The sequence below is a fragment of the Nipponia nippon genome, unplaced genomic scaffold, assembly GCF_047370975.1.
Source record: "Nipponia nippon isolate SJK-2023a ecotype South Korea unplaced genomic scaffold, ASM4737097v1 scaffold_4, whole genome shotgun sequence".
Lineage (NCBI taxonomy): Eukaryota > Metazoa > Chordata > Aves > Pelecaniformes > Threskiornithidae > Nipponia > Nipponia nippon.
The window spans coordinates 62,459,419-62,487,175 of NW_028262358.1; the positions used below are offsets into that span (position 1 = coordinate 62,459,419).

At 41.0% G+C, this 27,757-nt stretch overlaps 1 protein-coding gene across 1 annotated transcript; it reads left to right on the plus strand.

The window, feature by feature from the left end:
- On the plus strand, positions 1-27,216 carry IFNGR1 (interferon gamma receptor 1). Its single transcript, XM_087775824.1, has 7 exons — positions 1-185; positions 11,013-11,127; positions 11,546-11,718; positions 13,289-13,449; positions 14,183-14,360; positions 15,429-15,547; positions 22,118-27,216. Exons 1-7 carry the CDS (start codon positions 98-100, stop codon positions 22,619-22,621), a joined length of 1,338 nt encoding a protein of 445 aa, XP_087631950.1. The 5' UTR covers positions 1-97; the 3' UTR covers positions 22,622-27,216.
- Positions 27,217-27,757: the final 541 nt, after the last annotated feature.

The following is a 27,757-nucleotide window of genomic DNA, read 5'->3' on the forward strand; positions in this document are numbered from 1 at the left end:
GGGGAGCGCAGCGCGCAGGCGCCGGGGCCGAGGCGAGGCGAACGGAGCGGCGGCGGGGGAGCGGGTCCCGTTCCCCCCCCACCGGCCGCCGGGCGCCATGCGGCTGCCGCTGGCCCTCCTGGCGCTCGCGGCGCTGCTGGCCCCCCGCCGGGGCGCGGCCTCCCGCCGGCAGCAGCCGCCCGCAGGTAACGGGCCGGGCCGGGAGGACGGGGCGGGCCGGGCAGGCCGGTCGGCAGCACGGGCCCGCAGTCGTTCGTGACCGAGGGCCGGGGTGGGGCCTGCGTCCCTGCCGCCGCCGTCCGCGGGAGTGGGGAGCCGGCGGGGAAGCGGCGAGGCCCGCCTGGGCCGCGGGAGAGCGGGCGGCTGGGCGGCGGCGAGGGGAGGGCGTCTCGCTTTGCTTCGCTTCCCCACCGCCGCCCCCCCGGGGGCCGTGCCGCGGTGTCCCGCCCTGGTGACCCGGTACTGGTTGAGCTCCCGCTGGGGTGGGGGGGCAGCTTTGCCGTGGAAGCGATCGGTGGCGTGCAAATCGGTTCTGGTAGCGCCGCGCCGTCGGTGCGGTTTGAAATCTCTCTTTTCTGCCTAGTTACTCTTGCAGGCGTGACCCCTGACGTCATTGCACCTGTAATAAGTGGTTACAGCCCTGTACGGCAAGGTGTTCGATAGCAGCCGTTATGTCAGGCGTCTGTGCGTTTTGTCACGTAAAGCGAGAGCAGGGCGTGCGTAGAACGGGCCTGCTCCGCTGTGCTTTGTGAGGGTGTGCGCCCAAAAAAGCGGGGAAACTGGGAATTTCACAGCAGAGATGGGGAGTGCGAGACCGGGGAGTCCAAACAAGGCATGGGGATCATGGCCTTGACCACAGGTGCGGGTCACGTTTTGGCCAAGCGCCGATGGGGAGGAGGGGTGGCCTGCCAGCAAAGAACAGAGTTTTGTCTCTGTTTGGGCAGAGTTGTTGCGAGTAAATTATGGGAGAAATACTCACTCTGGCTTACAAGTTTCACTTCAAAGTGGAACAGCTCATTAAAACCAGAGATTGCTGTTTAATAGCTCCGGTCAAAAGAGAACGCGCATTTAGTTTTTAACAATATTGAGAGCCGTATCCGGGGTGTTGCATGTTGTGCCCTTCGTGAAAGGGTTTGAAATAGGAAGCGTGTCCGCACGCGGGGTAACACAGCAGTACTCTTCCGAACTTTACCCACAAAGCAAGATCCATTCACCTAAAGTGCTGCTTGCAGTTGGTCGCAGAAACGCTGAGTATGTGCCCAGGCTCCTTCGATTCTGCAAATGCATAACGCAGATTCACTGGGACTTCGTGTACTTTAGATCCGTGCCCCGGTGGAGGGGCTGAACTCGGTTGCCCCTGGGGATGGGCCACACCGTATGGGACTTTAGAAGACTGCTTAGGTTTACCAGCTGTGGACTAGGAGCAGTAAAAATGGTAATCTGCCTGCTGACTTGTCCCTTGGTAATTTACGTCTTGAGTATCCAGTTTGTTCGACTTGGTGGCTGATCATTAACCAGTAAACCTTGCAGGGAAACTCCTTTTTTTTTTTTTTTTTTTTTGCCACATTTTAGCAGTAAGGAGGCTTGATATGTTAAATACTGTCTCTCGAGATCTGACTTCACCTCTTTCAAGGCCGTGCTTTTATTGCTAATAGAATATGCTACTTTTATGTCGCATTAAGCAACTTCAAAATAAAAACACAATACCAGTAAATCACTTGCTGTAAAACAAACCTGCCATAATCCACCCTAGTCCAGCACAAGTTACCTCGGTGTAGGACTACAGAACAACACTATAGTGTAGTTGATGTATGGCAAGCTGCCTAGAAACAAAAAGCTCATTTTTCTGCGTGTGAGCGCAGCAAACCCTCAGATGACAGAAGCAGAATATACTTCTGAGTTAAGTTTTGAAAACACAAGCAGAGTTATCCTGGTGACTAGCACTCAGGTTGGCCACAGCCTCTACAACCATACTCTTCAGAGACTTCATCATTTAAGCAAAAACTTAGGTTTTTAGTGAACAAAAGCATGAAGGGAATTCTAATAGATAGTGCTGTGTATTAGCTGAATGAAAATGCTGGTTGTATCTGTAATGACGAACTAATACCGTTTCGTTACTTCATTATTACATTGATGCAAGCAGACGTGCTGGCTTACAGTGGAAGGATGAAAGTAGAAGGGGAATTCTGAAGCATGTTTGTGATGCTTTCCTTTACAATGATACAGTGATTTTTTTATTTTTTTTTTTAACTCCTAGTAGGGCTTTCAGTGTGCCAGTAGTCTAATACATATCTCAAGCCTGAGTGTGAAACGAGGAAATGCCCAGTCATCTTCTGTTGTAGGACATAATTTTCCTTAGAAAAGCCAGGCAACCTAACAGCAGTTGTCTGAATAGCTGAATACTCCCTGCCTTTCCTACAGCTGGGTGCTTAACATGTCTGCATAGATAGGCCTGTGATTCATCAGTGGAGCTGGGCACTTCTGATGGGAACACTCAGTCTGCATTTAAGTATCCTGGAAGAGGAGGTCCCTGGTCAAGGTTCTCGTAGTAGTAGGAGGAGGAGAAGATCTGGAGACCGTGATAGCAGTTCAGGTGCTTCTTGCACGTTGAAAGGCAGACGTCCAAGGCAATGTGTGTTCTTCATTTTTGCAGCTGACTTCCTGTGGTGTGTGATGATCTTGGTGGTCTTGTTCTTTTATGGTTCAGGTTATTAGTGGTCATAGCAGTTCCTCTGTCCAGCTGCAAACAAAAACAAATTAGATGAGAGAAAGTGCTGTATTTAGATCTCATCTATTATAATGACTTCTCAGCTATAACAAAAGGGAAGAATAGTCATAAAATAGATAAAACAATATTTCACTTCTACTATTACAGCAGTTTTTAAAATGTCCATCTTGTGCAACTTACTGTGGGTTTTTTTAAGATGGCGATCTATATCTGTCTCTCCTCTCAGTACAGCATACCACCTCGTGGAGATTTTTATCATAACCAATGATTTTAAAAGCTCCGTGGAACAGTGTGAAAGCTCTGAGCCCTGAGGAGATAAAAACCCGTTGTAACCAGAAGCTGTAAAAATGCACCAAATACTGTGTGTAATGTTTATTCCTGATTCCTGTGAAATCATTTAAGTTCATTTCACTAAATATTTAAAAAATTAAGAGCTTTAAATTTTACCCCTAGTCTTTGTACTCCCTTCATTTGTAGATTGAACGTGGTTTCCTTCTCGTATTTAAGATCTTTTGAGAACTTCTGATAGAACCTTCTGCACAGAATTGCTGTTACATGCACTAATTTAAGCTTGTTTTTAATAACTTTGTTAAGGAAGTACCATCAAAGTATAGGAGTGGCATTACAAGAGAAGCGTATGTGCTGGGTTTCTTTTGGAAAGGATAAAAGAAAGCAGGTGAAGGCAAGCACATTCAAACCTCTCCACATATGCTGCGTGGCTGCTGCCACTTAGAAGAAGGCCGGGCAGGTACCAGGAACAAAATTCTTCAGCACCTTGCTGCTTGGTGTTTTCCAGTCTGTCAAGCTCCCCGCCAAAGCCAGTCTACAGGCAGTCTCCCCTCCAGCAGCCTGACAAGAGCAGGAGCTCTGTTTGTCAGAGCAGGCGCTGTTTACCTTTAGCGCCTGGCCTGCCAGAAGTGCATAGTAGAGATGGATGTCTGCTAACCCAGGTGTGCTGCCCCGAAGGGGAATGCGGCCGTGGACAGAGCCCGCTCGCTGACAGTTATTTTCCATTTGTCCCCGTGGCACGTGCCTGGTGCTCTTGCAGCCTGTGCTGAGCACCATCCTCTGCCTGCTGAAATTCTGTCCTGCAGTTCTGGGCAGTGCTCCTCGCTCTCTTCTAGCCCCCAGATGGCTGTACTTTGCTTTAGTAGAGGCCAATTTTGTTTGATTCAGAAGGGATTGAAGTGAGGCTCTAAATCATCAAAGAGGTCCGTTGTGTAAGGAAATACAGCTTTCAGAAACAGGCTAAATTATTTTTACATGCTGTTTTTCAGACTTAGCGTAGAGTTGCTACTCTGAATCCATTTTCCAGGGTATAAGCTCCCTTTATGTCACCTTTTGGTTTTTTTCCATTGTCTATTGCTGCAGAGTCCTGCAGAAGCATTCTTGGGTAGTGCAGATTTATCTGATCTTGTTTCCCTTGTCTTCTCCTTCAGTGGTGGTGGGAGCTAAGGAGAATCACTTTTTTACTTTTGTGAAGTCACCAAAGCTGCTACCCTTTCTGCGTGCAGTTTAAGTGGGTATATGAGCTTGGATGGAGCACAGGGCTGGCGTTAGGAAGGTACACCATTTTCCCAGTCAGGGGCCCAGAAGGGAGTGATTTGTTAGCATGGCTAAACATGGCTTTTAACAGGCTAAATGGTGAGTTACCCACTTGAGGTGAATCCGCAGCAAAGTTCAAACTGTTGTCCCTCTTGGCCTATGGAAATGGCTTAAAACTGTTTTCCTATGATGTATCACTTGGGGATTATAAGGATTTGTTTGTTTTTCATGGAAATCCAAAAAAGGAGCAGACTTTCAAAAGATGTTTTTACTTGTTTTTTTCACAGTTTGTCTTTTTAAGCTTTCCATTTGTGTATTTCGGTGTGTTCTGTATTTCGGTGCCTAAATGATGGTTAATAGGCACATGCAACTTGCATGAACTCTGATTCTTGAAGTTGCTGTTGTCTCAGACAGCTGAACTGTAGTGTACATCGTGGACTCATCAGGCACTGGTCTGTTATATGCATTGTTGAACTTTCAGTTAAATTCTGCTTCCGTGAACAGTGGTGGCAAATGCCTCTGTAATACGGTAATGCCTCACGGCCTCCGCCAGGATGAAGGAAGGAACTTTGATATTGCACAAGAGATAAACGTCAGTTTAAAGGCTGTCTCATTTTTACATCTCTGAAATGTCCCATTCTCCAGTTGATTAATTTATTTTTTGCTGTTGGGCAATGCATTGCTGAGGCTCAATGAACAGGTGGGACACCTACATATATAAAAAAATACTAAGTCCTTCTGTATACACTTTAAAAATAGATTTTATTTAATATATGGCTGCTTGAAACTTGTATTTCATGAGTACTTTCCGTAGGTAGTATTGTTCAGGAGCATTTGTATAGTGAACAAGACAGTCTAGTTTCAAGCCAGTATAGAAATCTTTCTCAGTTTTCATGTGTCTGACCCTGCTGAGATTTGTGAAAGATGTGCAGTGTGGTGGTTTTGACTTGGGGAAGTGAATGTACGAAACGAGACAAGTTACACTTGTAGATGCAAGCAAGCATTTTCTGGTTTGATGGATGCTTTTGAAGCAGAACTATATCATAGATTGTGTGCAAGTAGTGGATTAATGCTGAGTTACCTTCCTTAGTCTTAGAAGATGCAACTAGGTACACTTGTTCCTGTTACTTTGAAAAAACAAAAAAAAAACCCCTTATTTCTTAGTAGCCTGAAACCAAGCAGCAGATATTCGCAGTAAAACAAAAGTATTTCAGTGGCATTTGGTTTTTAATTTCCTCCCACATGTATTTCCTTCCTGTCCACTATGCAAGTTTGCTGAAGATGTAAATGTCTCCAAAACTTAAATACATTAGTTAAGATAATTGCACCTTGAGAAGACATTTGATTGTCTATACGCACACACACACCCACACACACACCCCCCAGGAGTCACACCTGCTGAGGTCTTTGCCACCAATATGGCAGGAATAGTTAGTCTGGGTTGTTGTATATGAACAAATAAATATTCACATTTCTCTGAGTTATGTATGTTGGTTGCAAGCTGATGCAGGTGTGGGTTTGCTGAGATAAACTGTGCGGTTGCATTCCCATGTCTGTTCTCTATTAAATGCTCAACTTATAGGTCACCCTGTGATCGTGTTTGTGTTTGCTTTCAGCTGTCCCTTACTCCTCCTACCTTTGCTTTCCAGCATTCCAGTTCTTTATCATCAAAATCCAGGCATGCTTAGTTTCTTTTAGTACTCTTAAAAAAAAAAAATGTAAATCAGACTGGCCTACCTTTGCCTTTTATTCTCTGGACATAGAGCTGCCGTCTGAAGTTCATTTTATGTTGTTCCACAATGCACATACACAATTCAGTTTCTGTATTTCTGTGAAAAAATTGTTCTTGCTAATGTCTCTGTTGCCTTTCTGTCGGCCAGTATTGCTGTCTTACAAAGCAAGGTGAACGGAGCTAACTGCAGATGGAAATCACTGCCTTTGAACCAGAGGCAAACTAAAACTTGTTGAGTGTCCTGTATCATGCATCACAACATGAATTGCTGATCAATTTTCTGCTCACTTTTTCCACCCTTAGTTTCTCACTGTTTCAGTTTGCAGCTTGAGTGTTGCTGCATTTATGCTTGTTATAAATTAGGAGTTTTATGTTTAAAGATTACCATTGTGGCACTAGCCACTATCATCTTCCTCCAGTTGTGCCTGTTGAACAACATAGAACAGGGTGTCAAATCTTTAAAAAAAAAACCTAATGCTTCATTATGGGCTAAGTAAAACAGTGTTCACATAAAGTATTATGGCATTTTAACTGTCGATATGCAGAAATAGTATCTATGAAGATTAGACACTAGCACTTTGAAAATGGGCAATGTTCTTTATGGTCTGTAGTCTTGATGCTGGTGTGTCCCAAGACTGTCTCTGCACTGGCTGGAGGAGAAACGATTAGAAGTCAGAGAGAGCCTGAGTAAAGGGGCTGTGAGCTGGACAATGAAGACCATTTGATTGGTTGGGCAGGGGCACGCAGGGGAGATAACAAACCTGAAGAAAGGGACTAGGAATGTCTGACCAAGGTGTTAAAAGTAGACTTTCCATGGGTGATCACAAGCTGATCCATTTTCCGTGCCTGTTTTGAGGTCCTTTGGTTTGGCAGTGCTGAGCACTTGCTTCTGCATCTTAAGCTGCTGTCACTTATGCTAAGTTTCTGTGTATTATTGCTAAATGACCTGAAGAGTAAGATCCTCGGTTACTCAGATTGGTTAGGCAAGGTTTGCAGGTACAGATCGTCTTCCATGAAAATAACCAGTGTAATTAGGGAAAGGAGATGAGCTTTCAGGCTTTCTTTGGCTTTAAACTAGAACCAGCAAACCTCAAAAATAAATACAAGCTGAGAACAATTTACATTTGACTTTACTACATATCCATTAGACCACTTGAGAGACAAGATGGCTGGTGCCTGTAGAGAATAAGGGAAGTGGTAGAAGGAGTAATAAGGTGTCATCCCTTAGAAAAAGAGAGGGAGATAATTCTTGGCCTGTGAAACATGGAGAGGTTAATGAGGTGAAAGGAGGTATGCTATAAGTCTGTTTCTGTACTGGCTTTTGTAAGTAGAGTTATGACTTTCAGCTTCTCAGCTCATGCCGAAAGGTGTCCTTTAGGTCTGTCTTGAGGATATGGAGTGAAGGGTCAGAGAGGGAGATAGTGCTTCACTAACCTTATCACTGAAAGGAAAGTTGTTAAAAGTGAGGGTGAAAAGTATGAGCTGATGGTATGTGTAAACTCATTCCTGTAAGGGATCAAGGTCAACTTGTAGTGCCATCAGAGATCTTGACATGTTGGTGGTGACGTTCCTGGCAGCTGGTAAGGTGGTTTATATGGTGATATAGTTTGTGAAGAAAGTTGTGTTTTCATGAGGAAAGCTTGTTTTCTGCTACTCCCTTTGTAGTCTCAGAGCTGGAGCATGTTAAAAATCATCTCTGGATGGAAGAGTGGAGAATTAGGTTGAGTAGTCTTTCACGGAGCTGTGGAGGAGTGACTTGGTAGATTCTTTTTAGTTCTAGTTGGTTGCTCAGCATTCACAAGTACTTCAGAGTATTACATTCCTGTGCCACTCCTCTCCCAATTTATACTTGTGCCGAGTGTTACTCTGTCCCAGGTGCAGAATCTGGCATTTGGACTTGTTAAGTTTCGTCCCATTAATCATTGCCCAGTGCTCCAATCTATCTAGATCCCTCTGTAAGGCCTCTTGTCCCTCAAGAGAGTCAACAGTACCTCCCAGTTTGGTATCATCAGCAAATTTGCTAATGGCGCATTCAACTCCTGCATCCAGATCGTTGATAAATACATTGAACAGAACAGGCCCTAGAACTGAGCCCTGAGGAACACCGCTGGTGACCGGTCACCACCCAGATGTAGCTCCATTCACTGCAAACCTTCGAGTGCTGCCATTCAGCCAGTTCTTCACCCAGAGCACCAGGTACCTGCTTATCTCACAGTTGGACAGTTTTTCCAGAAGAATGCTATGAGGGACAGTATCAAAAGCCTTACTAAAATCCAGAAAAACTACATCTACTGCCTTTCCTTCATCCACTAGGTGGGGTGATCTTATCGTAGAAGGATATTCAATTAAACAGGACTTTCCCTTTGTGAACCCATGTTGACAGTGCCTGATGACTGCGTTATTCTTTAAATGCCTTTCAATAGCACCCAGTATGATCTTCTGTATACTTTTTCCAGGTACTGAGGTTAGACTAACAGGTCTGTAGTTCCCTGGGTTTTCCCTCACACCCTTCTTCTGAGTTGAAATAGTGTTGGCTAGCTTCCAGTCAGCAGGGACCTCCCCAGACCTTTGGTAGATGATCGAGAGGGGCCCTACTGTAACATCCGCTAGCTGCTTCAGTGCTCTGGGTGAGTCCCATCAGGCCCTGTGGACTTGTGAACATGCAGCTGATACAGCTGGCCCCTTTACGATTTCAGTGTCCACAAATGGTAAGTCACTGTTCCTGCACTCGGTGTCCTCTGACTCAGAGGACTGGGCATCCCAAGGTCTATCAGTATTATTAAAGACTGAGGGGAAAAAAAACAAACAAACAAACAAAAAACCAAACAAAAAAACCCAACCCAAAACAGCAACCCATTGAATGCCTCTGCTTTTTCTTAATCGCTATTAGTCAGATGACCATCTTCAACAAGTATTGGTCCAGTGTTTTCCTTAGACCTCCACTTGCTATTAACGTGCTTAAAAAAGCCCTTCTTGTTACCTGAAACAATGTTGGCCAGTTTCAGCTCTCGTTCAGCTTTGGCCTTTCAAGTCTTCTCCCTGCAAACCGTGACTCTGTAAGCTTCCTGTGAAGCCTGACCTTGCTTCCAGAGATCATACAGTTTCTGTTTTCCTCCTGAGCTCCATGAGGAGTTAGTTCTCTGTTCAGCCAAGTTGGTCTTCTGCCCCACTTGCTTGACTTAAAACACCATGGGATTGCCTGCTCCTGTGCTTTTAAAAGGTGGTTCTTACAAGCTGACCAGCACTCATGGACCCCTAAGCCCTCAAAAGCAGATTCCCAGGGTACGCTGCTAAGTAGCTCCCCGAGTAGCTTAAAGTTTGCTTTCTTGAAATCTAGGGTAGCAACTCTGTCTATGAACAAAATAAAACAAAAATGTGGGGATGGGAGGAAGAATGAAGGAGGAATAAGCGAAGTGGTATGTAATTGCATAACTAAAAGCCATGTAGCTTCTACTGACAGTTCAAATATGTTCTGGGATTTCGTTTTCCACTCTTTTGTTAAGCGTAGTTTTACTTGTATGGTAGTATACAAAAGTAAAAATTTTTAAGACTTACTACACTGTGCCTTAAAACTAAATATGAAGCAACATTTGTGTAGTTTGACACCTCTTCTGTCAATTTGTCACCTTTTTTTTCTTGTGGTTGAGAATTTGATGATTGTGTTCCTTTTTTCCAATAACTGCAGTACCCCTTTTGTACATATTAAAACATAACTAAACCACAGCACCAGTTGCAGAGTGATGTAGGTTATGTGTATCAAATCTTTGTGGTTAATAGCATACCTCAGCCTCTCTGTATTACTTTCTGTAAAGTGATATCTTTGTGGTCTTGTTCTCAAGATGTGAAAATTGTTTACTTTCCCTCAACATATTGCAGAGCAAAGCTGGAGCACGTGCTTTGTGAACAAGCAGCAGGCTAGAGCAGGTCAAATATGAGTTACCTGTCAACATTTCACAAAAGCTATATTAGAATATTAAGGATGCCAAATCAGACATTGAGAAGCTAAGAAGTAACAGTTACAATCAGTTGGGTGACCTTCATTTTTTCTCCTTCTGAATGCCATGCAACAACCTTCAGTAGTTACAGGATCGTGTGATTTTCCTTCCCCTGCAGCTGCTCCCCCAATATCCCTGTCGCTGTAGGTGCTTAGAACAGAAGCTTGCTGTAGGAAGAAACTGTCAACACTGCTTTTTATTTTTGTATTGCTTACTACCTTACCTCTGATGTTGTTTACTAAATGTACTTCAAATGCTTTCCTGTATATGGAACTACATGACAGCTTCAGTGTTCAAATTCCTTACAAATGTTAGTAGTCTATTGTTATCCTCACAGCTTTCTAAAAATACTGCTGGAGTGGTAAAAATGGCTTTGTCAGAAATTCACATTGAGTCCAGGCTTTCCCCAGCAGGCCTGTTGTCTTCTGGCAAGGCTGAGTCAGGATTTGGGAGGACTCAGTCAGCAGGATTCAGTAGGACTCAGCAGGATTCAGTAGGACTCCCCTGCAGCACAGACCCTGATCCTGCAGCTTTGGTATCCTCTCTTCCCCCTGCTCCCCTCACCCTGCCTCCCGATTCAGTTTCGGAAGAGCGAGAGAAATCTACAGGAGCTGGGCTAATCTTCTCTAACTTCAGTAAATTCATACTATCCGTCTTGCTGATATAGCTGTGTAATACCAACATAGGGGTATAATCATCACAGATTATGAACCTGATATGGGCTGATGGGCTTGCTTTCAATGGGTATGAGTTATCTGAGGTTCTGGGTTGCCAACAGGAAGAAAGCTGTCTCCATAGGAGAGAAGAACTATAAATCAACTTGCAGGGCTTGTATGTGTTTGTACTGGTGACAAACTAGTCCATTTGGGGGGAAGTATGTGTGACTTCTATGCCTATTTTTTCCTGTCACTTCTAGCATGTTGCCTTTTCCAAATAATTTAGAAGTATACTTGGCTGTTCTTATGTTTGACTAGGTCTGTTTATCAAAGTGCAATTGTTCTGTCTCTTCTAGTGCCTTCACCAACACAGATTGTAGTAACATCCGAAAATTTCAAAACTATCTTGCATTGGCAGTACCCACCTATGCCTGAAACTCCCCATTTTGTTGTGGAAATCAAACCTTACAAGTAAGTTCTTATTCTTTTGTCATTTCCTGTACCTGATATTCTCTAGAAGCATCTAAAAGCAATTGGTCCATGGTAAATTCTTTTGTTTCTATGTGGTGAAGTCGTGTAGGGTAAAGGTTGCCTAAGTGTAAATTAAGGCAAAATTTGTCAAATAACAGGATGGTTGAGTTTGGCAGGGACCTCTGAAGGTCATCTGGTCCAACCTCCCTGCTCAAGCAGGATCATCTAGAGCTGGTTGCCCAGGACCATGTCCAGATGGCTTTTGAATATCTCTAGGGATGGAGCCTCCACAATGTCCCTGGGCAACCTGTGCCAGTGCTCCGTCACCTTCACAGATGTTTTGTCACAGGCAGTGTACAATATTGTACAATATTGTGCAATTGAAATTGTATTAACTATTACTTGATCTGTTTTACAGTTTAGGTTACTATAAGATCGTCTCAACTTGTGTGAACATTTCAGCTCATTTTTGCGATCTCTCAGGGGAAATACATGGGCCTTTTACCTCTCACTGGCTTCGAGTTAAAGCTGTCATTGGGTCACAACAGTCTGAGTATGTTGAGACAGATGAGTTTATTTTGCAGAAGCATGGTAAGTTCCATCATAAACTAAACCCTGTAATTTTTTCCCCAAATTTAAAAAGTTAGTAATTATCCTTTTCACTGTATTACTGTCTCATTTGGGAATAGTCAGGAGTCCAGGATGAAATGAAACATGATGGTTGTTCAGTAGGAACTTCTGTAGTTCTGCCTCCGTAGGGACTTGTTAGCCCTGTCACTGTGGTATCTGAATACTTTTTCAAAACTTCTAAAGGCAAGAAAGTGATGCTGATGGTGCCCTCTATGCATCCTTCCCACATTCTTGCCTGGTGTCCCAGACACCAATTTAGGGCCAATTTAGGAAACTGCCACTGAAAGCTGTGGACCTTTAGGCATCATTGAAGTAGTATTCAGGTGGTTGGTGATACCTTGCTTGACACTATAATCCCATGTGCTGACAGCTTTGGGTGTCTAGATACTGTCTAGAAGCTATGGGAGTCCACTGTAGCTGGATAACTAGGTTACTCATTATTCATGTAAATCCTTTGGGCTGCTTTGGGAGAAATCACAATTTTTCACATTGATACTGTAAAAGTAAATTGTGTGTCTAGACTCCAGTCCAACCTGTCCAAAACAGTGGGGCAGGCCCCAGCATTGCATGGGCAGGACACAGGAGAGTGAGGAAAGACTGAGAGACTTCCTCTTGTACTTGCTCCATTTTCAACATATAGCTTTCAAGGCAGGACATTGTCCGTGAGATTCTCCCTGACTTGGGCTGTGCTATAGATAGAGATGGATTTCTGCATTGCTGGAGCTGAAGAAGTGGAGGCCCCTTTGTTTTCCGCTATGATTCCCTCCTCACCCAATACTCCCATGACTTGGAATCAGTGGCTGGTTTCTAGTGTTTGACAAAGGGACAAAAGTCATGGTAATAATGCTGAGTTTGGCAGTTTGCAGAAAATTGATAGCCATGTATGGAGGAGAGAGACAAAATCATTTTCCCATTGAACAAGAAACTCATATGTTCAGTCAGATCATTAGACACCAAAAATTCATGTGGGCCATTGCCAAGGGAAATCGGGCTTCCTAAGTACTGTTGCTCAAGATGAGATTTGTTTAGATTTTCAGATAGCCTGTGTTTCAGTACAGTATTGTTTTTAGCTGAGTGTGATTTATGGTGGGATCTAGTCAGAAGTATTTTGCGTTCTGTTCTCACTCGCGTGTATATGTTTAATTGCTTTGTTTTTTCTGTTGTCAATGAGCTGAATTTTTATGGCCTTATGTGTGTAGGAAAGTTGGATTGCTTAACAGTGAAATTCTGCACGGACAATCTCTGTTTCCATTTTAGAAGCAGATTCATGAATGTATCCAAATGCCTCTGTTACTTCTAAGTGTCACAGCTGTGTGATAAATGATTTCATCATTGAAATTGATGAAATAAATGATTTTTGAATAAATAAATTAAATTAATAAATAAATCATTTCATTATTTAAGTGATTTCATCATTGAAATAAACATGTAATTCTTATCAAATCTCTGATTAATTTTGGAAAGCTAACTATAAGTAGCATATTTTATGTTAAAAGCTTCGGCCTAATAGCAAAGGTGCAATGTGTTGCAGGAAAAATAGGACCACCAAAACTGAATCTCTCAAGGCATGGTGATAAAATCACGGTTGATATTTACCATCCTGCATTCCCATCTGTGAAGCTGCTTCCTTGGATTGGAGACATTTATTCAGAGATCAGCTACTTCGTGACTTTTTGGGATAGTAAAAATCAGGTAAGTCCCAAAATGAAAACTTCAAATTAAAAGTACTTGTTTACTTTAAACACATAAAAAAGGGGTTCACTCCTATGACACACAGAGCCAGCAGATATCAAGAATACAGTTGAACGTAACATAGGACTACTGAAGCCCTAAAAGGTCAAGCATGTCCCAATGAGATATGTGACTGAAAGGTCTGGATTTTAGTTGTCCAAATGGACGTCTTATAACAAAAATGAGATTATTGCATTAGCTGTACACAAGATAGTTACTTGATCCCATGCTATTGTTTCTGCATACATGCTAAACCATTGGTAACTTTACTTGTGCCCCTTTCACTTGGCTAGATAGACTTTTCATTTAAGGAGATTACTTTTCAAGATACTAATACCACTTTATTTAGCAATCATGGAGGCTGAACTTGAAGAAAATGATAGTAGGTATGTTTATTTACAGTTACCTTTTCATATGCATCCAGGAACAAGTTTTATAAGTGAATTAGAAATGCGAATCTAGACTATGAACAGCACAAATTTTAGCTGAAAGCACCATGGTCTGATCAAATATAACATCTTAAGGTAGTGCATAAGCTGATAGCCGAAGCTCACACAGCTTTTGCAAGGCATATAGATGATGTAGGAGCCACATCTAATAGTGTTTTAACATTTTTGGAAGTGTTGGAAGGTACTGTAACATTTGTATTGTTGTACTGAGTCAAATGATATAACGTGACTTCCATTTTTTGCAGAGTGAAGAAGTGTTCTCTGATGAAAACTGTACGCTGTATAAATGTAGCGTCAACATCCCAGTTCCCGCTGAAGTTTCCAAATACTGTGTTTCAGCAAAGGGAAGTTTATACGACAATCTGATGATTGGCGCCCCATCAGAAGAAAGCTGCATTCATGTTCCTCTCAAGGAGGCATTGAGTAAGCGGATTCTAAAACTTTAGTAAGAACATACTCAGTCTGACCAGAGATCTGTTCTAGCTAAGTATTTGAGCTCTGATACAGCCGTGGGATGGCTTGGATGCCTATGGGAGAATATAAAAACGGGAAAGCATGGTCATTCTTTTCCAAATGCACTTTTCCAGTTCTAAAGACATTTAAAGATGATGATTTTTTTTTTTGGGTGCTTTTCATGCTTCATTGGTATTACAAAACCTGTTTCCATTGCACCTGGTCATTGATGTAATTAACAAATGACGAATGGATCATTCACTGAGTTACGTAATTTTCAGAAGCATTGTCTCTTTCTTCTAACAAACGGCTTTTTGCTCAGTCTCATCACTGAGGAAAAGGTGTATAGACTTTCTTGAGTCTGAAGCAACTATAAACTTGTGGTCATAAAATTGAGGTATTGGCATCTTTTTCTTAATTAAAGAGAAAAAAGGCAGCTAGTGACCCAACTTCATATCTCTGATAGCCTCTTACAAACTTTTTAATGTTACTTCATTATGGCCCAAAACTTCACTAGAGAAAAGAGATAAAACTGATAGGAGCAGTTGTGTTCTTTCTTTTACGCACCAGAGCAGTGGTACGATTGAGGGGGAGGACAGTAAGGAGAGTCAGGCTAGTGGAATCTTACTAGCAATAGTTAATAAACCTATGTTTTGGAAGACATGACATTTTAATTTTATTGTACATAGACTATGTGTAATTATTATGTCAGTTAATATGCTATCACATGGAAAACGTACTGTTCATCCCCATCTGTCATCTCTAAGGAACAAAAACTTAGTTATAAAGTTCCTTTAGCTCTATAAAAATATGACTGTGTTTATATAAATTGAAAATCTTCTGTCATTCTAATTTTTATTTACTTGATATAATGCTTTATAAATTAAGTTTTCTTGAGCGAAAAAAGGTGCTAAATTGACAAATTCACACATGACAGCTAAGCATTCTGAGCTATTACAGTTTCTGAAGTTATTCTATGTGATACAACAGTGGCTTATTTTTCCAAACTTCCTAACAGATTTTGCTCTAACTTCTTAGGCACACAAGATCTTACCATCGTTCTGTGTGGTGTTATTCTGAGCGTGAGTCTAATTTTGACAGTATGTTGTGGCTGCAAGAAACTAAGGAAGACGAACATAAAGCTGCCTAAGTCTTTGGTAAGTTCAGACTTCCCATCTGCATCAGATTTTTAATATCCAGCTAGGTAACTTTTATAACTATAACATCTTTATGCCTGTGTCTTTTTTTTTTTTTTTTACCATGGTTTTGTAGATGTTTAGGATTTATACCAGTCTAATAGCCTGACAGCCTCTGCAACTAGATGCCTTGCATTTGTGTTACAGCTAGACTTCAGTCTCTTTGACTGAAGTAGCAGTCCTTGGTCTAGTTTGAGAACTTAGTTCTTAAAAACTCAATGTGTGTGTACATAGACAGGTTTGTATTCATTCTAGTGGCAGAGACACAGAACCACAGAATCGCTGAGGTTAGAGGAGACTTTTTGAGATCATCTAGTCCAACCCTTTTGCTCAAGCAGGGTCAGTGAGAGCAGGTTGCCCAGTTGGGTTTTGAATAACTCCAGGGAAGGAGACTCCACAACCGCTCTGGGCAACCTATTCCAGTGTTTAACCATCCTCACAGTAAAAATTTTTTTCTTACATTCAGATAAAATTCCATGTGTTTCAGTTTGTGCCCATTTCCTCTTGTCCTGTCAATGGACACCTGTGAGATTCCTTCATTACATGGTAATATCCTGATACTGCTAAGTGCTACAATGTTCTTAAAGTGATGGCAGAGTAAGGGGAAGGGGGGAGTAATAGTGCCGTAGGAAGAGGGAAGAACAACTAGGGGAAATCTGTTCTCACACTGAGCAGTCAAGGGAAGAGAGAGGTCAGCAGCTGCTCTACCATAAAAGCTCCTTGTAGCCATCCTTAGAGAAACAGAGTGGCTGTTCCTTAAAGACCAGCGGCATTCCTTGCTTTCACATCAGGCAAGAGCAGAGTATCTGACGAGTACTGTTACAATGTCCTCCTGGTGTCTCATTAGTCACAGCAACTGAACAATCAGCAGCAGTTGAAACAGCTTTCAAGAACGGCCAGGTGAGGCAGTGGTAAATGGCAATCATATCAAGAGTGTATCTTCTCAGCGGGTGCAGGGAGTCTCATAAGACTTCTAGAGGGAAGAGGCAATGATCTTCAATTCCATGTTCTTCAACTTCAAGACCCTTTAAAGTGACTCCTTCATAGCACAGGGATGCCTAAGATCCCCCTGGAGCCTGCTTCTTTTAGAATAGAATATTAGGATGTGAGATTGCTCTGACTAAATGGAGATATCCAAGCCAGGATGCTTTGTAGTAAGCAGTAATCTAGTCCATCAGCTTGTGCAGCACAAGGTGATTCACCTCATTCTGAAATAATATGCACTTCTGGTCAGACAAAACACTCTAAAATGCCTGTTTTTTTCCATGGACTGTGACAGAGCCATGAGACTAGTTCAGAGATAGCCATTCACACTGTAGACTTTTAAAAAATCGCATGAGAGAAACCTGTCTGATGGAATCTGCAGCTAGACCCCAATACCAAAACACACAGGCCCGTAGAAAAAGTGAGACACTGGAAGTTTTTTTTCATCTTCACACCAGTAACTGTCTGAATACATAACGTTATGTCCTACATACACACACCCACCCCGTAATTTTTGTGGAAACCGTTCATTATAGCAAAAGACAGCTCATCCAGAATGACAGTGCTATGCTCAATGGATCCATAGTTATTCTGGCTTCCCAGTACCACTGGGATCACATTTAAGCGATGCGATGTGGTATCACATCTAAGGGATCAGGAATAAGAATATTGCACAAATAAAATGCGTGTTCCTTGATTCCTGTGAGCTTCCTGATGCATGCTCCAAGTTCACACTTCAGCTCACCTTGTAGAAACTAATTTGTGTGCCTGCATTCTCAATTTACTGGGCTATATGTTATCTTGTAATTCCTAGGTTGCAGCGTACCACAGTCTCGTTCATGTTCCACATCATGCTTTGTTGCTAAGGAGCTGAATGAAACCTGTAACTAATAAAGATTGTTACCTGGGTGGTCAAACACTGGGACCAGTTTCCCAGGGAAGTGGTCACAGCCCTGAGCCTGTCAATGTTCAAGAAGCATTTCGACCATGCTCTTAGATGTATGGTTTAACTTCTAGGTTGCCCTGAGTGGAGTCAGGAGTTGGACTCTATGATCCTTGTGGGTCCTTTCCAACTCAGGGTATTCTGTGATTCTGTCTATTCCCATTGAAGTCTCTAGTGACAAATATAAATTGCAGAGCTCATAAGGATAGTTTCAATACAGGCGATATGAATAATCTGGGACTGTAAAATAAATAACTTATGATCATTTAAAGTAATGAATAAATAATGTAAACAATATGAATAATAAGTTTAATGATGTGAAGTTCTCTCTGTATACTTCTTGGTGCTGAGAGCCTGTCACTGACCTTTGAATGTGTACTAGACACTTCTTTCCATACAGGTTATGACCATTGTGCTTTACCTCAGCTTGTCTGAAAATGAAACATCTAGGGAGTTTTTCCATCTGTTAAAAGGCTAGGCAAGGTGTCCTACCTTAGGACTGCTGCCTTCCAGTGATCTGCTTCCTGGTGGCTTTAAGCAGATGCTAAAACATCATTTGAGTGACTTTCCACAAGTTGGAATTCTCCAACAGAAGGAAAAATAAGAAAGAGTACCTATCAAGCTGCTGCCTTTGCTGAGAGTCTCATATACCCAAAGAAAATAAAAAATGCATTGCCATTTAGATCTCAAGAACTCTTATATTGTCTTTTCTATGCTGTTTGTGACTCCCAAGAATAACGTTTCAGTCATGTACAGGTCCTACTTCTGCAGTGCAACTGTCTTTCAGTATGGGCATTGAATGATTACCTTCACTAGAGAAAATGTTCTTTAAATGTTTTTAAACATTCTTATTCATAGTAGGATCCTAGCAGGAATATGCGTCTAATGAAATGGGACAGATTCCTTTGCAAGACTTCATCATGCTAGTTTTCTACTGGATCACAAGAATCTGATGTTTCAGTGGTCCAGCTGTAGTTAGAGCCATTCACTTTCTTTCATTTATCTCACAAAAAGTATTTCAAGGGGCCATCTCCTTCCACCTACCATCTTCAGTCATTCCAGTTTGTCCTGTGTGTGATTTGTTCTGTACTAGATTTTTGTTGTAAGATTTGTGATAAGAGCTTATCCACTTTAAAAGGAGCCTGGCCTTTATTTACTGATACGCTATGAGCATCTCCCTCTGCTTTAACTTCACTGTCTTTTTTTTTTTTTTTTCCAGTGCCTCTTATCTTTAAATGGTGGCAGTTATTTTAGTGGGTAGAAAAAACCAACTCTATAAGAGCAAAACTCATTGAAAAGCATCAACTTTCATTTTTAGCTCATACTTAAGTCAACTTTTCTGCTATCTGCTGGTGCTTTGTCTGAGCCTGACAGGAATGACAAGGCTGTGTTCTCTCACTGTATTTGTAGAACACTTACGGATATTCACAAAACACTTAAGAATTTTCTTTGTGACTCTGGCTTTTTTGGTTATACAACATATATTTTTGATTTGGAGAAACTGTAATTGTTCCTGTAGATTTTCACTGATATTTGTCACAAATAACTGTCATCTTCCAAGAAAGAAGCTGCTTCATTAGCTGTTGTGAAGATTTTTTTTCCTGTGAGCGTCTATAGGGCAGTAACATATTATCCTACTTATATATTTACCCAGCATTAATTTGTTGTGGAACCATGCAAAGGCCATGCAGATTTCGTCAAGGTCCTAATAAGATTTGAAATGGACTTCTTAAACTCTCCTCCAGAAAATGTGCCCCTGAAAATTACTGGGAATTCATAGGTGGGCAAGCCCTTAGAAAAGAAAGTTAAAAAAGAAACTGTTGATTACCTTAACTGTTACAGATTCCTTGGGATATGTTATTTGTATGTATCCTTGACCCTGGCTTCCACCGGTGTATCTCCCTAGTCTGTTGAGACAGTGAAAGACCTGAAAGCTCAGGTGCTGTCACTGGAGACAGGAAGATACCTGAGCACCTGCACCTGCCAGGAAATACTGCTGACATCCAGCTTAAGCTCACTGGCTGTCAGTTTGCTAGTATTAAATAATGTGCACGAAAGAAAAATACTAACTTGCCTACTGTAAACACTTCTCTTCAAATAGCAACCATATTTTAATTACCCTTCTTACTTGAGATGCTTTGAATGGCATTCCAGTTAGTCTAGTAAGCTGTGAGTCTTCTCTTTGAAGCTAGAAATACCTGCATGAATTACTAAATTGTCTTGTAGTCATGACTCAGTGACTCTTAAATAACCTTGGGTACCAGGAAACCCACAAGAGTTCTTTTTCTTCTGATGGCTTCCTTCTTTCATGAATGGGAGTGTCTTTGCACCATCTTGCTTTGGTCAAAAACTCACCAAGTGAAAAAAGGGTTTCCTTTTTGAGAACAAAAGTCTTGGATGGAGTTGTGTAGAGAGTACTTACTTTGTCCTTGGGACCTATCTTTAAACATTGCCAGCTGGCACTGTGAAATGCAGAACCTGTGTAGAGTACAATGCATTCCCTTAACGCATTTTAGGACTATGATTTTTAGAGCCATGTGAAAATCCTAAAAGGACAGAAACAAGAACTCATTGGGTTTTGGTTTTAACTTTAGTATACTGTGTACTGGTGTGGGGAAAGATGGGAAGTTGTAAATGGATCTTTTAGCCATAGTTTCTATAGCATTTTGTTTTAATTCACATTCCTTGAGTATTCTAGCTTACACAGAGAATTATCTTCTCTTGTCACTTACTGTGTGACTATCGGAGTCAGATTTTTGCTACCCCTGTAAAAACTACAGATGCTGGTCCCTTCAAGGTCAGTGTAGCATAAGTATCCAATATTTTTTCATGTATCTGTATAAACAGATTTTTGAAAGGTACATTAATCCATCTGTTCATAACATTTTCGGTGTCTACGCATTATGATTGTATTCTGGTTTCTCCAACTATCTTTTAAGCATCTGCTTCTTATGAACATACTCATGGAAATTACTCTGAGTGTTCTTTGTATAATATTCTGACTGTTTCCACATAACAGAAAATGAACATCCAGAGAGAGTGGTGGCTGAATGGCAGCTAGGTTGTAGTGTGGTATATTCTCAGGGTCAGGAGCCACCTCAGTGCTCTTCTTCCTAGTTTTCCAGTGGCAGCCCTTGATTCCCAAGGGTATCACCTCACCTTAGTGGTTCTAACACAGCTGTTTGTAAAACTCACTTAGATTACAGATAACTGCTCTCCAGGGATTGTTTGTTTGCTTTGTGGTGCTGTTTTGGTGGGGTTTGGGTTTTTTTGTTTTGTTTTTTTAAACTCCGATAGTTTCATTGATCCAGCATAAATCACAGTACCATCAACAGGCATCAGGGCAACTGAGGGGAAAGGTATGGGGCTGAAGCGAGAGATGAAGGCAAGTTCTAATGAAGTCAGCACGCTGTGAATGTACGAATGTACAGGTACAGCCTCACAACCTTCTGATCAAGGAAGATTCTTGAAAAGCACAGTCAGATTTGATCGTCTGGTTTTGATGGCTCTCTCAGTTCTTACGCTAACGCAGACTGGGAGATTCGTTGTGGCTATTTGTAGCTTTTCTTAAACAACATTATTTTTCTCCCCCTTTTCTCCTCCTACCTACATCCCTTTCTTCCAAACTTGGCCTCAACCTGTATTTGCAGTCAGATTATTTTTTTACAGATTATCTCAAAAAAACAGTGATTGTGTACATTTTATTAAGAAATCAGCTTACCTGTCATACTTAATAGTCTGTGATACAAATACGTAGTGAATGATGAAATTTTGAAAAGGACACTATTCTCCCTGTGCTTTCTGTTAGCTTTAGGGAATACCATCATATAGCTGAAAATTTACCCTGCTTTGTTCTTCATATCTATTTTTGAAAACACCTTTAAAAAAATCAGAAGAATCTAAGCAGCTCGCAGGCATGTCATAATCATTTAAAACAAGCTGGAGCCTGGCCATTGAAGGAATTAATATGTTCTTCCTGTGGAGGGGTTTCAAAGTGAAATATTAAAGTTTGTCACAGCATTGAGGGAGTGCTTAGTGACAGACGAGAAATAACTAGGAAGACTTCAGCATAGATATGACTACTGGGTATGCGTAAAGGTTCTCATGCCATTTTAAAGAGCTCTTTCCAAAGTTCACTTCTCTCCCAGTTGAGACAGTTGCCACAAGATATTACAGTCATTGCAAGCTACACTCAGTAGCTATAGAGTATGAAAGGTTTCCCCAGGTAGTTGAGAAGTATTACAGGTTTTTCTTCCTTCGCTGTTTTCTTCTACATTGCAAACTTCAAATGACTTGAAATACAGTGGGTGACATGAAATGGATTTGGTCCTTGCAAATGTGTTTGCACATAAAAAGCATTTTGAGAGCTTGCATAAAAATGTTAATGAAGCAGTTGAAGTCATAGATATAGGCTAATGACCTTGCCAGATTCTAATTTTGCTGATTTCTGTTGGGATTGGTTGTAATGACATTAAATTTGTATTATGAATTGTTTCGTTTTTTTTAATGTCTAAACTTTGACAGAAGATAAAGCCAATAAATTAGTAGATAATGTGGAACTAAGATTTTTTTTTTTTTTTTTTTTCCTCCCCCCCCCGTTTAAGGTCAGTGTGATAAGAAACCTGAACACAGACAGCATTCTAGAATCAAGATCGGAGGCAAGATACGTATCTGTAATAACCATCACGCCAAGCCAGTCGGAGTTATCAGCAGATGATGAAGTAACCTCGCTGGAGGTAGAGCCAAAAGAAGAAACTGTTAGTCCTGAGCATTCCAGCGAAGGAGCATCTTTTCTTCCTTCCCCAGAGGCACCAGCCAAAACAGAAGAGGTGTCTGTGCAGGAAAGCACAGAGGAGGTATCTTCCGATGGTGAACAAAGTCGCAAAGTAAAAGAGAGTTATTTCATTTCTGACAGTAGCCAAATTGATGTATGCAGTAACTCTTCAGGTCCAGAAGTTTCTGTCACAGAAATACAACAAACAGTCATTCCAAACAACTGTGTCAAGTTTTCTGGCTATGACAAGCCTCACGTGCCATTAGATATGTTGATAGATGTTGGTGAAGAGCAGCCTGTGATGGCTTACAGGCTGACTAACCAGGATAGCTGAAGTGTTTAACCAGAACTCAAGAAGAACAGCATTATTGAAGATTATGGAAAGTCTGGGTAATATTATGAACATCTATAAGTTGTACTTGTTCTGGTCCAACCAGAGTAACCACTACACAACTTATTACAGTAGAATGCTGAAATGGGACTGGAAGGTAGTGCCTCAATAAAAAGTGGAGGGAAATTCCATAATAATGACTTTTAGAAGTGTTTGTGTATATGACATAACTCACTGTTTCCTATTTGAAATAGCATTCTTTTTTTAACAGTACTCTGTTGAGAACAGACTTCATGAAGGAGTATAAAACAGCAGCTGTATCATTATTCCCTTCTGCTTCAAATCCTTTTCAAAATCAATTTGATGAACATAAAGCTTAAGAAGTCCTTCACTTGGTTATGATAGAGACGTGCAAGAAATAGAGAGTTTTTGCCTTATTGGAGGTATTCTCTTGCTTGTCTTTTTCTCTTGAAGAGTACTTTTGGATTAAACAAAGTGCTACTATTTCTTTGAAATAAAAATATGCCTATAACCTTTTCCTGTATTTCTTAAGAATTTAAATACCTGGTTCTTGGCCATGGAATCATAGTCTTTTCTGCAACTAGAAGCATGTACTTCCAGGACCATTACTTTGTACGTTTCAGTGAGTAAATGACAGACTTTTTCCTTTGTAACAGAAGTCCTGGAACTCAAAAAGCTATTTTTAAAAGTGCTCTTATTTGTATATAGCTGCGTCTGTTTGGATCACCTAGATACATAATGTAACCATGTCACATTCTGGGTAACTCCTGTATTAGCATGCTGGCTGATCATCATTGGAAAAAAAAAAAAGTAGTGTGTAATGGGTGGTTGCACAAATTCTTTAGAAAATCTTGTCAAAATTCAAAAGCCTGCTTTCCTCCAGAGCATTTTTATCCTAATTCTTAGAACAATATGATTTTTTTTTTAATAGAAGTCAACAGGACTTCTTCCACACATTTTCTAGCAGGTTGAAAATGACTGTCATTTTTCCCTTTTTTATGACATAGCTCAGGAACTACACCAAATTACCTCCCTTTAAAAATACATCTCAAGACAATAGAAAAGTAGTGTGGTAAGTTGTAGTTTGTAAGTTGTTGTCATCTGACAGCACTCTGTAGCATGAGATTGCAGTTTTGAAAATTGAAGGATGAGGATTTTATTTTTTTATGTTTAAAAACTGTTAAGTCTAATGCCTGCAATCCAATTATTTCCCTGTAGTCAAGATTTGATGGGTATTTTCTGTTTGTCGGAAACATTTACAATAGTTCTTAATGAACCTTAGTTCAGAAAAGATGTTTTACAGACATAAGGTGGTGCATTTATACAAAACTATGTCTTTGTTTTAAAAGCTATTTTTGTAAGATTATTGGAAATGTTTGCATGTTATAGCAGGTGGTTTTAAAGGAAAACCAGTATCATAGTACTTCTGTCCTTACGTTTTTCGGTGGCACGAGTGGTCCTAAGATAAAGTTAGTTTATAGAGCAATTTCTGGACTGCTTCCATTCCTGCAGATATTAAACATTAACCACAGTGGTACATAATAAATTCCCAAAGATTTAAAGACAATAGCCATTTTTCCCTTCTGTACTCCCGGGAGGATAACAGATCTGTTAGCAGTGTTTTGCTAATTTTAGGAAAAGCCAAATCAAACAGGTGAATTTTGTAGTTAGGGTGTAATGGAAAGCCCAACTAGAAGGATGTGTTAGCTGGCTTTGATTTGTTTCTGCATTATGTTCAAATGTAGTGACACCCCCTAAAAACTTTTAATGTCATGTTCTGGCTTGAGTTCCTAGAAGGCAATGCTGGTGACTTATTGGTTAGGATCCACTAGTGTGTAGATATCTCCATTGCAGAAGTGCAGAACATAACTCTCTTGGTGTTACAAGAAGGCTTTGAAAATCAGAATTAACTTGCACTCGAAACTTCAACTAAACTGACTTTTCAGTTAATAATATGGTTCATCACTGAAGTGTGCTTTTAGCAGTCTGTCTGCTGAGGAGATGAGCAGCTGCATCTTGTGCAGAGCTTGAAGTTGATGTCATTTCTTTCATGTTTGGTAGGTTTGTCGATAAATCTGAACTGCAATAAATACCTTGGGACTTTATAAATGTCAAGTAAATGTTTAAGTTAAACTTGGCACAGAAGGGAGAAATAGGGCATTAGAAACTGTGAGGTTTGCTTGGTTTTGGGGAAGAAGTTTCTGATCAGACAGTTTGCTGAGTAACTATCTTCTTTGCTACTGCTCAAAGTATTTCATCTTCTTGCAATTGGTAGCTTGTTTTCCTTCTGTCAGTTTTGTCCCCAAAAACGTTGCTGTTCCCCAAGAAGATCAGGAATTAGCCATAGTAGTCATTCCATTCGGTATATCTGCCTCAGAACTATTCTGTCAGAAGGGTGTAATTTCTTGGAAATGTTAGATTTGTATTCTTAACAGTGGATGTTGAAACCCTGGTGCTTTTAGGAAAATGAACAACTAAGACTCAGCCTCATAAACTTGTGTGAACATAAGAGATCATTAAGTATTTTCTGTTCTGGAAGGTTTTCCTTTGCTGTCACTCTGGAAGAGGAATGATATTTTTTGCCTGTGTGAGGGCAGATAGGTGCATTTTTAAAACTAAGTGACTGTCTCAGATTCTTTTCTCTTCCCCCTGAAATACTACTACATTGTACATTGTCCTGAATCTTTCAAGTCACACGGAGTCCTATGTGAGTAAAAGGGACCAGCCAGGTGCTAGGATATAATTAAGGACAAGGATGTTAAGATTGATCAGAAATTTCACAGAAATGTATCATGAGCATATGGGAAAAAATTGGCATGGCAGGTAGCTGCATATAATGGAAAGGCACCATTATTCTGTAAGCTGAAAATCAAGCACAGGAGTGAGTGCTTTGTGCTATACAGCATACACGTATATATGCATGCAACAGACCTCTTCTTGTAACTATCACAAGGTTAAATGTCTTTTTAATGAAAACTAAAAACGTATTTTTGTTAAATGTGTTTTTTAATGAAAATTTCTGAACTGTAATTACAAAAGCCACTGAGTTACCACCCTCCCTGCAGGTGTGTCTTCTGTGTGCTGTGTACTTAACAAGTAGCCAGTAGCACGGGGGTAGTTTAGATGTTTAAATTGCTCAGGCCAACTTGCAAGTTTTATAATTGTGAAATAAAGAAGTTTAAGGGTGTGTAAACCTGACAATATTTCTAAGAACTTCTTTAGTTCTCATTTTTGCTTGAACATTGAAACTTTTTATCATCAGATCTGCAGTTAACAACGAAGTACCGTGGTAATACTGCATGCTGGCACAGAAGCACGAAATGTTCTGCTTTTATGCTTTTTCCACATAAATCAATAATGTAGTTTTTAAAAAATCATTCTTGTGCTGGTTTTGGCTGGGATAGAGTGAATTTTCTTTGTAGTAGATAGTATGGGGCTATATTTTGGATAGCAAGTAGGCTGGGGGGCACCAGAAGCTGGGAGGGGACACAGGCGGGACAGCTGACCCCGACTGACCAAAGGGATGATCCATACCACATGACGTCATGCTCAGCATAGAAACGTGGAGCAAGTGGGGGGATGTTCGGGGTGATGGCGTTTGTCTTCCCAAGTAACCGTTACGCGTGATGGAGCCCTGCTTTCCTGGGGATGGCTGAACACCTGCCTGCCCATGGGAAGCAGGCAGTGAATTCCTTGTTTTGCTTTGCTTGCATGCGTGGCTTTTGCTTTACTTATTAAACTGTCTTTATCTCAGCCCACGAGTTTTCTCACTGAATCTCTTCTGATTCTCTCCCCCATCCCAGCAGGGGGGAGTGAGCGAGTGGCTGTGTGGTGCTGAGTTGCCGGCTGGGGTTAAACCACGACACTTGTCAAATCTACTGACATCTGTGCAAACAAGACATCTTGTAGTGTCCCAGTTGCTTAGAACAGACATGCATATTTGTATGTAGTCCTTCACTAGTTAAGATTGCAGGAAAAGAAACTTGCATGAGAAGAGTGGTTTTTCTCAAGGCTAGAAGTAACCAGTTGCTCTGAAGTGGTGCCACGTAAACAGTTTAGTATTAGTAAATAAGAGCTGTTGTACTTGGTTCAAATTAATAGTTTCAGCATGTCTTAAAAAAAAAACCCAAAACAAAACCAAACACAAAGAACCTTTCATCTTATAAACTAAGTGACCTGCATAGATTTCTTTAGTGTGGTTTTTAAAAAATCACTCATTTAACTATGAAGCCCTTGTTTATTAATACACTTTCTGTATTCTCTAAATGGATGCAATCATTGGGTCTGGTGGGACCTCCAGGGGTCTATGACTCATTCTTCTCCCCAGAACTGCATCGTTCCTCCTACACATTTATCTGAAGACTCCATGACGCCATCAGGCAATTCATTTTAGGAGTTCTTTACCCTAGAAAATGTTTTCTAATGTCTAGTATAAGTCTTCCTGACTTTAGAAACTTCATTATCCACAGTGGTCCTGCTGAACATACTTTGGTTCTTTTCTGAACTTTGTAATGACTACTTGTAAATACTGTAAATTTTAAATTTTTTACATTGAATAAAAAAAAAAAATCTAAGACGACGTGTGTGCTTGCCTTTTTCTTACTGTTAGCTTTTGTACTGAAGACTAAATCTGCTTTTGAAGCTTGCTCAGTTCATGTTACATATGTAGTGTATGCTTGAGCATTATTGACACTTAATAGCGCTGTGGGGGGTATGTGTACTATGTATTTAAGGTCATTTCTCGAGATATCCTTTGGGTGAAATACCATTCACTGCAGGCAGCGGTGGCAGTCTGAGCTTGAGGGCATGATTTACACCCATTTGTTTTGAAAGAGGTCTCTCTCCTGTAGAGATGTGAGGTGGTGCCTTTGCTGTACTCCAGTAGCTGATCTTGGAGAGGGACGAGGGCTGACACACAGGAGCTCTTTGATCCTCTGGTTCTGGCTACATCATTGGCCTTGCAATTTCTTTTTTGCCCTTCGACGCTATTGACACAGACTGCAGTAACTTCAGTCCCATTCTATTGCTTGAGCCAGGGGACTCTCCTTGTGCTCTATTTTAAAATTACGGACAAGGATTAAATGGTCATACCATTGAAAGCTGGGCTTCCTTGAAACT